At 36.1% G+C, this 12,480-nt stretch overlaps 2 protein-coding genes across 2 annotated transcripts; one reads left to right on the plus strand and one right to left on the minus strand.

Moving 5' to 3' along the window:
- Positions 1 to 662: 662 nt before the first annotated feature.
- On the minus strand, positions 663 to 1,232 carry LOC101661448 (keratin-associated protein 13-1-like). Its single transcript, XM_004713104.3, has one exon. It carries the CDS (start codon positions 1,176 to 1,178, stop codon positions 663 to 665), a length of 516 nt encoding a protein of 171 aa, XP_004713161.1. The 5' UTR covers positions 1,179 to 1,232.
- Positions 1,233 to 7,886: 6,654 nt separating this feature from the next.
- On the plus strand, positions 7,887 to 8,460 carry LOC115873551 (keratin-associated protein 13-1-like). The gene has a single exon (XM_030888840.1). It carries the CDS (start codon positions 7,942 to 7,944, stop codon positions 8,458 to 8,460), a length of 519 nt encoding a protein of 172 aa, XP_030744700.1. The 5' UTR covers positions 7,887 to 7,941.
- Positions 8,461 to 12,480: the final 4,020 nt, after the last annotated feature.

The following is a 12,480-nucleotide window of genomic DNA, read 5'->3' on the forward strand; positions in this document are numbered from 1 at the left end:
TCAAAGACCCAAAGCACTTCTAAGTGCTTTTTAAAAATATACAACCACACACTGATCTTTCTTTTCATATACTGCTTCATAATTTAAATCTACATTTTACTCCTGTACTCTTCAAACTTCTTTGCTATGTTCCATCTTTGAAAATGTTTAACCTATAGTTATTGCAAGCTATTCCATCTTTTTGAAATGTTGATCAACAAGAAAAGATTGGTCTGGAAACTATGAGCATGGAGAAATCCCCTGCTTATAGAAATGAGAATAATTAAACTCTACCTAAATTAGTGCACATCCTGCAAAATCAGAGCATTCAAACTAATTACTAGAAGCGATGGAAAAGAATCCCAGTCAATACAAACTAATAAATAACAACTTTAACAGCATATTGGTGGAGTCAAATGAAGAATTTATTAGAATAACATTATTTTCTTTCTGACCTATTTTGAGGAAGGGTGCAAATACATAATTTTATCAATAATACAATTTGGGTTGCTCCTTCATTTTACAGAATCTGTCAGCCAATGTTTGAGAGATAGGGAGGAAAACAAAGCTGGTGACCAAGGAACACGAGCCTAACTTTCAATGGAGAAAATCTAAACAATATCTGATCTTATTATGGATTCTTCATGCATCGTTGAAATGTATTTAACAAGTCAACAGATTAATCAATAAAAGCCAGATTTATAGATTGGTTTGTAACAAGATGACTGGAAACTCCTGAAAGGAAAATAGGTTGGGTGGCATAATCTAAATCCATAGCCAGTATAAGGGAAGCTACAAGCTCCATAGCCCAAGGGTCTGAAGCCATTGAATCCACAGCCCAGTGAATCACAGCTTCTGAGTCCATAGCCCAGTGAGGAGCAGCTTCTGGATCCAAAGCCTAGAGATCTATTGCAGGTGGTCCCAGACCAACTGCCGAGCACGGAGGTCTGAGGGCGATAGCAGGAAGTCTCCCAGGGACCGGATACTGTACAAGACTTCTGGCAGCTCTTGGGCTCATAGCAGGTTTCTTGACAGCCTCCGTAGAGAGAAGAGTTCAGCTGGTAGGTGCTGGGAGAGCAGAAATCAGTGCTGTATACCAAGTTGCTGGGGGTAGAAGAGCGGCAGGAGAGGGCAGGGTAGTTTCCGTAACCATCCAGGGAGCGGGATGAGACGTTTCCAAGGCAGCCGTGGTAGGACATGCTGATAGGAGATGGGAGTTCAACACTGTTACAGTGAGAAGATTCTGAGTTTTAATGCCACCTTCTAGACTAGGGCATTTATATACTCTCAGCAACAGGTGTGGTACCCTACTGAATACTTTTTTTCATATGTGTGCTTCCTTATTTACATATGTGTAATTCCATAACCTCTGTAATTGTGAGTTGTTGCCCACCTATTATATTCATGGATGCTTTATTTTATTGCTATAGCACAAAGCCAATGAATTGAATTTATGTCAGAAATGCTTTGACTGTTTCACATTAATGCTCATCCCATCATGACCAGGAGGAAACTTCTTTTTCCTTCGTTTATACTCCATGGGTTTGTTGCTGGCTATATTAAGTGAATACTTATATTTGAAAAGTGGGGAATAAGACTGTTTCTCGTGTATTAACGAATTAGATACACAGCATAAGCAGAAACCTACTAAATATTAACCTTAATGGTATTAATTATTTCTCTTTCTTCAACTTAACATCAATCTATCATATTTTATTCTCCAGTGGGTTTCATGAACCCTGAAAAATACTAGTCAAGACAAACTAAATGTCATTGAAGGTTAAAACCAGAATCTTGGACAATATTTCAATATACAGTGACAGAAAGAGACAGTAGAGACAGTGACAAGTGGAAACCAGTTTGGACCCTTAAAACGAGAGTCCAAATTCTGACAGCGTTGAGGGGAGAGAAAGAACCATTATGTCATAGATGTAATGCAGCTGCCCTGACTCCTCTTCTGACTCCTGTGATCTTGTCAGATTCTCATTGATATATGTGGCAGCCTTGAAAACATAATTCTCAGATCTTTGACTGTTGTTCTTGTCAACTGCTGGCAAGTCAGTTCCTGATTCAAGACAGCCACACACTCAACAGGAGAAACCACTGCTCAGATAGGATTCTGAAGACCCTGATAGGTTGACCGACAATAAGAACCCTTTCCTCACTGATTTTCAGAAGTAAATTTCCAGAATTTTCTTTGTAATCTGTCGTCTGGGCCACACAGGTGGTATCCCCATTTGGGATGCATGTGTCGGTAAGATTGCATAAAAGTATACATGGATGCTACCACTGAACCGCCACAGATATCTGAGCTCCAATTACACGAGGCATCATTCCCCAACGATTAGACATGATGTAGTTCAAGTTTTATAGTTGCATTTGTGCTGAAGTCGTATACTCCCTGGGATGTCCGAGCAATGGCTGAACATAGCAAAAAATACTAGAGGAGCCTGTTCTTGGAAGCCATAAGATTTATCTGCAACATTCCTCCTTGGCCTTGAGGAATTATTGGTAGTCTGCCTGGCAATCTCAGACAATTCCTTCTCTGTTTCCTTACTCAAGGTCCTTGTATCTTCATTCAGTCATAATAATCACTTCTTGATGAATCTCAACTAATATATTAAGTTATAGAACACAAATTTCACTCCATCTGTCTCCTCTAATTTGTTATTAAGAACCTTAGTAGTTGACTTTATAGAGCTTTTACATTTATTTGCTTTTGTTTCAATAATCTCTGCTCTTGACTCTATTTAAACATTTTCTTAATTTGGAATTAATGTAATTTCTTTCCTGTACTCCTGGATTTTATTAATAAGACACTGATATCTACCCAGTTTTTTCCCCCTTTTAAAATGTGTGTATTTAGTTCTATACCCTTTTCACTATGCATGGTTTTATATTGACATATTTTATATTTTCTTTGGCTGTATCCTTTGTCAGTGGAAACATATTGCTTAATTCCATGTATCAGCATTTGCTAGTTAATATTGTTGCTATTATTTCCAACTTAAACCATGATCACAATCTTTTGGAAGTTTTTCCTGCTATAACCTGTTTTGGCAAATGTTCTGTAGACACTTGAAAATAATGCATGTTATGAAACTGTTCAGAAAAGAGCTCTATACATTTCAATTAGGTCTGTCTTCTTAATCATGTTCACATTTTCTGTGTCCTTTACTGTTTATTTATCTTCTGTTCCTCTCAGTTATGCATCATTTTATTTTTGACAACATGCAAGTTAAAATCTCTCATTTCCATTGTGAATTTGTATGTTTTACCTTTCCATTATGTCCAATGGCCATGGTCACCTCTTTCCTGTATATCATGTTTGGAATTTATAACACTTCTTGGTTCTGTGAGTTGAAGACTACCTTTTGCAAGCAAAATACTCACATGTGAAGGAAACCGCTGCTATCTGACCACATCTTTAAGACCCAAAAGCAAATTAACGTTTGTAAGACACAAAGTGAAGTGCGGAGAAGGGGACATGAAGACAATTAGAAGATGGAGTTTTGTGTACATTGTTTTGAGATGACAATACTTGACTACCAGATTAAAAAAGTATTCACAATGGGAGTTCTATAGCTGAGGAGTCTATTTAAACTTAACGAAGATTATTTTAATTATTTGCTGTTGATCCCAGAGGCGTTTGTCTCTGACTCAAAACAAACATGGGTAACAAAAGGCAATTTCTGGTCCTATACCATCCCCATGATTGATGGTCTGTTCAAGTGTATTGTTGTAGCTGCCACGTCAATCCATCTTGTTGACGGTTTCCTTCAGTTTTGTTTCCTGCATGTTGTTGCTTCTGTTTGTTTGTTTCCTGATGATGTGTCCAATGTAAACAAGTCAAAATTTTAACATCCTTACTTCAAAGGAATATTCTGATTTTAACTATTTTTTAAAAAGAAACATTTAAAAACACTTCAGAGTTTAGCTTTGGAGTGTATGTGATGTACTATAACTGATTAATGAATGTAAAAAACATCCATCAATCACTTGTACCTTGGTTAAGTCAGACCTACATTATTTTTCTCATTAACATTTAATATCTGAGTTGATACATTTCACCTTTTATCCTTTTTGGTTAATTGTCCATAGTCTCTTCAAATATTGTTCCTCACCTTCTCTTTCTTAGGTTCCAATTATAAATGAGCCTCTCCTTTTACATATGTTAAATACACTTTTCTGTATTTTTTATCACTTTGTTTCTTTTTGTTTCGTTGGGACACTTTTTTGTCTCAAATTCTAATTCAGTCATTGTCTTCTCAGTTCTGAGTAATCTACTGCTAAACAATCCTTTGAGGGTCTAGAAAGAGATATTAAGGTTCATTTTTATGTTTATGTAATTTTTTTTCTAATCAGTTTTTGTTCTCTGTCTTACCTTTAGTTTTTTTAATATCCTTAGAAAACAGTGTTTTCTTCTGCCTTGTTAACTTCTTCACGTGGGCAGTCCCGTGTCTGCGTTGGCAGACTCATTAGCTTTACCCTGTGCTTTAGATTCTAGTTGCCAGTTCTCACTTCGGTTTCAGGCTCATCTTTCTAGATTCCACCCGTGTTTTGAGAAAGTGATAGATATTTCATATTAAAAGGCTCTGAGTGGATTTACTTTCTTCCAGAAAGGATTTACGTAGGTGTTCTGGTCGGCTGCTATGCAAAGAACAGTGACAACCTAGATTACTTACCCCAATCACAAATTGAGAAGACCCCAAAATCGACTCCAATCCTTATGACATATTGGCTATATTTAGGCATTGGTCTTTGAAGTCCAGAATATTTTCCACCTCCGTGGTGGGATTCCATATTTCAATGAATTCCCCAGTCCTGTGAGATTTTGGAAATGCCCAGCCTCTCAGACAGCATTTTCAGAATTGGCACCTAACTTTAAGGGTAGAGCAACCTGATGTGGCAGTATCATGTCCCTTGATTTATGTGCTCGCCCATATGTTACTTGTATGACAGTGCCACGGAAGGCTCCTTCTTCCTTCCATACCACATCGCATGCTAGCAGCTCAGCAGAAAAAAGACTGCGCGTTCTATTCCTGTTATAGTTCTAGTGTTGGAACCCCACCAGGGGTCGCTGAGAGTCAGTGTTGGCCCCATGGCAGTGTTTGGAGAGTGAGCAGTATTTCTTGGCTTCACCCCCAAATAAACTACTATGTTTGATTCCATGTTCTTAGTACTGTTTTCTGCAAAATTTATAGAAACATACATGTGTGACTCATAAACTGATCTATTGGGGAACCTTTGATATTTATCCATCTTCTAGAATTTTAAATTTTGTCATCAAAATTATTTTAGTGACTTGTGTCTGGAAGAATGGAAAATAGTTAAGGACTAGTGTCCACAGTGTTGCATTGAAAAGACATGTACCCTACTTGTGGGAGGAACAGATAAAGAAGGAATGATTTCTGGTTTTGTAGAACCAAAAATAAAGAACTCACAAAATACTCATTTGAATTAATGGCATTGACTTCTTCTCCTCACTCCTTCCTTTCTAGATGGTTTACCTTATCTAATTTTTTGTTTACAAATTTAAAGATAATGTTTTTGAGTAAATTGAAGATTTTTAGCATTACTTTGTAAGTACAATACAGTTTTATTAGGAAATAAAATGAGAAAGCAATCCCACTAACACTCATATTATACTCCTTTTAGCCCCCCAACTAATTGGGGAACCCTGGTGACATAGGGGGTTATCAATTGCTTACTTGGTTATATTTAAATATTTTATATTTGTGAATAAACTTAAAAAAGAAGCTGTTTAAATGATACAACTATCATTTACTTTCAGCATTTGTCTGTATACTTTAACAGAAGCAATAAATAAATAAATACATAAATAAACAAACAATCTAACTTACTACCATAGAGTCAATCCTGATTCATTGGTACCCTACAGGGCAGGGTAGAACTACCCAAGTGAGTTTCTAAGACTATAACTTATCAGCAGTTGGTGGTTTTGAACTGATGCCCTTGTGGTTAGTAGCCAACCACATAACCACTATGCCATCAGAGCTCCCTAAATAAATCATAGCAGCATAAAAAGAAAGACAAAACCAAAAAAGAAAAAAAATGGAGACAAAAAATGAAAAATGGATGGAGACATCAAAAATCGTCATTTTGGAAGCAGAGTTGTGACTCCAGGACCTTCCCCGAGGACACCTAAGTAGTAACTTTCCCGCTACCCTACAGAGTAAAAGAGGATTAGGAAAGAAAGACATTTCACCCTGAGAAGGAACATGGAAGACGGTCCCTAGGTCTGGAAATATCAGAAAGACATTTAAGGCCTCCAAAGAGAAAAGCTTGAGAACTTCTAAGAGAGTAGGAACCAGAAATATGCTCATATTTCTAAATATAGACATAAAAATATACAAAATGCATACATATACATTTTAAAGTTTTGATTATAAAATCATTAGATGAAATGACGTGCAGATCAGGAGTGTGATTGAACAAGAGTTTGGCTATCTTGGCCTTCTGTGAATTCCTCGTCCGCTTGGTCCCTGCTCTCACTCACCACACGGTGAGGAGCCTAGACTGACGTCCTCTGGCATTATTTCCCTTGGCACATTCTTGTCACCTTGTCTTTAAATATATTTGAAGGCATCTTTCTGTTTCTAACCGACTTCCTCTTAGTCTATTAAAAATATTAACAGGTTTTGGGGCATATAATTCACATGTAATACAATTCAATAGTTCAATCATATTAAGAAGAGTTGTTCAATCATTACCACAATCAATTTCAGAACAATGTATTCTTTCTTGTACTTACTACTAGCTCCACCTTTTCCCAACCCCTGTTTTTTATACCTAATTTATCCTATCTATCCATCTATTTATAACATTTTCCAATTCAACATTTTCTACAAGTAGAATTTAGTGATACTAGCTGCATAAACTATGTATTTCTATCATTGTAAACAAATACGGAATTCTTCCTAAGCAATAATTCCTGCATTTACCCCCATGCCTAGTAACTGCTAATAAGATTTGGTCCCCGTACATTTGGCCATTCTAGAGATTTTAATAAGTAAAATCACTCAATGTTGGTCTGTTTTTGAATAATTGTTCATTCATAAAGAGACACAAAGTCCTTAAATATGTTGCAACATGAACTAATCTTGGAAACACAGTGTTAAGCATGGTAAATATCTTACTCTCTTTGTTTCATCAATCTTTTATTATTTTAATTTATTTTCCTTGAATTTGAGGTGAACCATGTAGCAACAGTGTCTGTTGTATTTATTTTTTATTTTTGCTACAACAAGTTACCACAGGCACACACGTGACTTTGCTGTAAGTCAGCACACACTTGGGATTTGTGTTTCTCTTTTTAAGAATCAGAGTGAATGGTGAATGTTCTAAAACTGATTGTGATGATGTCAACCCTTCTTGATGTGAATGAACTATTGAATTGTATGATATGTGAATTAAAAGCAAATAAAACTGCTAAGGATGGGAGAATGAATGGTCAAAAACAAAACAAAAATATAGGTCATCCTCACTGGTGGAAGCTCTACGTGAGCTGCTGAAGCAGAAGAATACTGATGTTATATGACTCTCCTCCCTAAGGAGGAAACATGGTCCAGCAGAGTCAGATGGAAACATACAGACTGCTTAGGAAGGAGAAAAAGGAGGAGTTCACCTGGTCCTGAAGGAACGGGGATTACTGTAACGCAGTCACAGCATTTCTAACATTAAAGTATTTCATTGGCGTGGTACCATAAAAAACAAAATTACAGCACCTATAAAAACCATATGTGGAAAACTATACAAATACCATTGCGATTACAGAGAAAATGAAATTACACATATGCAAATGAGGGATTCCAGGACACCACAATCTTGTAGTGTGCCACACCCTTGACTGGGGTATTTAAGTGTTACCCATCTGGAGGTGGTACCAGAACTCAGAATCTTCTCACTGTAACGCATCTGGACTTAACATCTTCAGTCAACATGCCTTACAACTACAGCTCTGGAAACTTCTCCTCCCGCTCCCAAGGGGCTTACCTGTGCAACCGACGCTCCCACAGTGGCTCTTCTTCCCCCAGCAATTTAGTCTACAGCATTGACTTTTGCTCTCCCAGAACACGCAGCCTGGGATCTTCTCTCTACAGAGATTATCAAGAGTCCTGCTACAAGCCTTTTAGCTGCCAGAGCTCCTCTGCGGTGTTCAGACCCTGCCAGATGTCCTGTTACCGTCCAAGGAGGTCACCATTGTGCAGTCCCCACCAGATGACTTCTACAGGGTTTCTGGACTTTGGATCCAGCAGCTGCCCTTCCCTGGACTATGGATCCAGATGCCATTACACTCTGCACCGTGGATCCAGTGATTTCAGACCCCTGTGGCATGGCTTCCCTATTCAAGGCTTTGGATCCCGATTCTGCCATCCAAATTACCTGACTTCTAGGAACTGCCACTCTTCTTGTTACAGACCAATCTATGGATTGGGCTTCTATCAACCAGCCTGTTAAGTGTGCCACATCCATTTGATTGGTGGTATCATCTCTGATCGAAGAAGATGTTTCTCCTCATGTTACTACTATCTCTGTATTCTTTAGTCACTTCTGGAAGATTTTGAAATTAGCAGCACAAAATTAAATCATATCATTTGCACTGTTGAAAATATATAGGTTATTGGGTTTTGTTTGAAAAGCAGTTGAAAATTAAAAAAAACTTAATAAACATAGAATATGGCATCTAAACATACTATTTGACTTGTTTTTAAAACTTTATTGAGCATGTTTTTGCATTCAAGTTTGGGGGAAGGTCAAATAAGTCCAATATGATTTTGCAATTGGTTTTGTGGCATTTACACTTCAATAGTTTTGAACAATTTTTTGTTGATATTGAATATCTTGCCTAATAAAGGTGTCATTTCCTGGACCACCATATTTTGCACTTGAATACTTGTCTCAACAGCATGGAAAAGCACTTGAGAATGAAGTACATATATTTCTGCTGATAAAGAAACATACAAAATTGGCACATATACTAGAAATACAGTCAATAAGAGTATGACAGTATAAGATGAGGTGTTTACATTGGTAATATTTTACCAAAGTCTGCTATGCGAATGTGGATTTTCAGCTAAGAGGACTTCAGTGCTTCCGGCAACTCCTGTGACAGATACTATGCTCATTGATAGTTGGCAAAGTGCCAAAATTCCCATCTCCCACAGTGATATATTCATGAGACTTATCTGTACACATGAGTAAGGAGAATGACAATACCCTAAATCAGCGGTTCTCAACCTGTGGGTTGTGACTTCTTTGGGTATCAAACAACCCTTTCACAGGGGTCACCTGATTCAAAACAGTAGCCAAATTACAATTATGAAGTAGCAACGAAAATAATTTTATGGTTGGGGGGGGGGGCACCACAACAGGAAGTGTATGAAAGGGCCGCAGCATTAGGAAGGTTGAGAACCACTGGTCGGAAGACAGGTTCATTAGGGATGAGGTACCCCTTTGATGCTTCTTTAACCATCAGAATCTAACCAAATGCAGCCCTCGCTTGATACTAGCAGTAACCTCAAGTTTACCTCAATGGAATGAAATAGTACTATTTTTAAATTTCACAAGTTAAATATTTCATGAAATGATAAAACACTAGGAAAATCACCATATACTAGCTTGCATTAATAATTCAACATTAAGCATGATTAATATCTATCTTTAAAATCCTTAACAACACTGAAAAATGTTTGACTCATTAGCTTTCCCCTGGGTTGATCCTCCTGAAAGAACTGCCAAAAACATGAATTTTAATGCAGTTATCTTATTTGGCACACGATCTCAGGAAGCAAGAATGGGAAAAAGTGGACATCAAAAAACCAAAAGGAAATTCCCATATAACACCAATTCATGTTTTTCATCTAATCCTACAATAAGCAACTGGAACTCAGTCCCATCCAGATCTTGTTAGGAATATGTTAAATGACTTGGAAGTAGCCATGCCAGGAGCTAGTCAACAAAGAGAAATATTTTTATCTATTATGTTCCATAGGTTAAATAATTTGAACATTTCCTCAGATGTTTATTAATTTCCTTGAATTTTATAACTATGCAAGAAATGGTTAACAGTGAGTTCCACTTGTTTTTGTTACTGGAGAAGCTCAGGTAGAAAGTGAAAAAACACATGTTGCATATGCTTCATGGGAAATACCATCTATACAAAGGAAGTTGAAGCCTATATTGAATGATTCATCGTAGCTATGCCTGGGGTTGTATGTGAGACACACCAGGTGTAAGGGAGGACACAATATAGTCTAAGCAAGTATCTTAAAAACAAATCCAACATACACATAACTTATGTTGTTGATGATGCTATTGGGTGCCATCAAGTTGATTTTCAATCTATATTGACCGTAGTGGCATATTAGAATGGCCTCAGAATGACTTTAAATCAATAAAACAAGAGGTCAGATATATCGCGTTGAGGACTAAAATAGGCCTCGGTATTTTAAGTGACCTCATATGCAAATAAAAGCTGGTCAATGAACAGAGAAGATGGAAGAATTGGCATATTGAACGAAAATATCAAAAGTATTATGAATTGTCAGAAAAGCATGTGCATCTGTCTTTGAAGAAGTACAGTGAATGCTCCTTGGAAACTACGATGGCCTGACTTGGTCTCATGTACTTTGGTTATGATCTCAGGAGAGCCCAGTATCAGAAAAAGGACACCCTGCTTGGTTCAATAGAATGACAGAAAAGAGATTAGAGAAGTAAGACACTCATCGAGATGGATTGTAACGGGAACAAATATAACACCAATGTGAAAATGCCTCAAGATTGGGCAGTGTGTACATAGTGTTGCTTTGGGTAAGAATCCACTAGATGACACATAATAACAATAGAGATAATAATACAACCCAGAGAAGTTGAAAAGAGTTTGATGAGGTAAAGATAAAAGGAAATGACAATTAACTTAACCTTAATGTATCTCTCTGAGTAGAAATAATGTTGGATGGTTTCATCTAATGACATGCACACAGTGAACAGAGATTTTGCTTTAAATAACTTTTATATCCCAAAGAAGACACGCACAACTCACCTCTTCCTCATTTCTGAATAGAAAATAACTAGCACTTTCCTTCCCAGGACAGCCCACAGAAGGATCTCTAGAGACATAACTAGATGGAACCATATTCATATATCTTTACTGAAATTTAATAACAAGAGTTTTCATTTTAATTTGGTAGAATAATGAAACTTATTGGGAAAAAACTATGTATTAACTATAATTAGAACTATATTTTTGTCCCATAGAAATCTCATATTATTATTATTTTTACCACAATATAATTTTTTAACCAAAATTTTAAATTTTACTATAATTAAGCTCCCCAAATTATCTGTTTACTTCTTTAAATGGGTATATATTAGTATTCTCAACAAAATAAACTTTGAAAGCTGTTCTTTAAACTGGATAAAAAAATCAAACAATTGGAATTAATTTTCTGTTTAAAAGATTTGCTAATATGAACCCAAATAATAGCTTAATCTAATTTTATTTGTCTGCTAACTACAGAGTACATAATCAGCTATTTATTTTATATATGGACAAGAAACCTTGGGGTTTAGATAAGTAAAAATAATATAGAATAGTTATTTGACAAAGGTAAAAATACCAATGATTTATCATCATCTTCGGAAGTAGTCTTCTTAAAATTTCCATTACTTTTAGAAATAAATACTAACATTTTTGTTTTTGTTTTTAGCACCATGATGTAATTTCATTTCATGTGGTCACTGGCCTTTAGGTTGTTTAGTAAATATAATCCAGTATTTTTGCAGCTTATATATTCATTATCACATTCCTTTAAAAAATTATTATCAACTATAATTCATTAAGGACAAACCTTAATTTTTGGCTTCTGAAAAATTTACAAAATATAGAGAAGGAAAGCATTCCTAAGCAACAACATAAATAGTTATAGATTTAACAATGCAAAAAATGGTCACATTCATTTAGCAGGGCCATTCTGAATATTCTTGATAAGTTCTGTGGCAAGAATACTAAACTAAATGCCTTACCCATATATCATATAAATCTAACCAAACCAATATTATTTAAATTTTTCCACCAACTTCATTAATGACATTATTAATGTATCCTGCGGACTGTGAAGCAGTCATAACCTACTGGCTAGATATCTAAGATCAACAAATGATTCACTACTAAGATTTAAAGTTTTGAGCTATCCTTATATCAGGTAATAATTTGTCTTTTAGTGATATTTCTGCATGACATTCTTGTAATGTAGTTGTCAGAATTGCTTTATTTAGGAAGGGTAAATAAAAGATCAATGGGATACACCTTGTCTTCTTTTGGAATTAAAAACAAAAACTCTGTAAGTTAAGTATCTTACATGTAACCAGATGTAATCATACCAAGGACAATGTGGTTTTTAAGATTAGTTGCCATCAAATATTTTCCAACTCATGGTGACCCTAAGTGTGCAGAGTAACAAATGGTTACACGGGTTT

This window comes from Echinops telfairi, unplaced genomic scaffold (genome assembly GCF_000313985.2).
Source record: "Echinops telfairi isolate 266 unplaced genomic scaffold, ASM31398v2 ScPeMD7_7469;HRSCAF=8507_0, whole genome shotgun sequence".
Classification (NCBI taxonomy): Eukaryota; Metazoa; Chordata; class Mammalia; order Afrosoricida; family Tenrecidae; genus Echinops; species Echinops telfairi.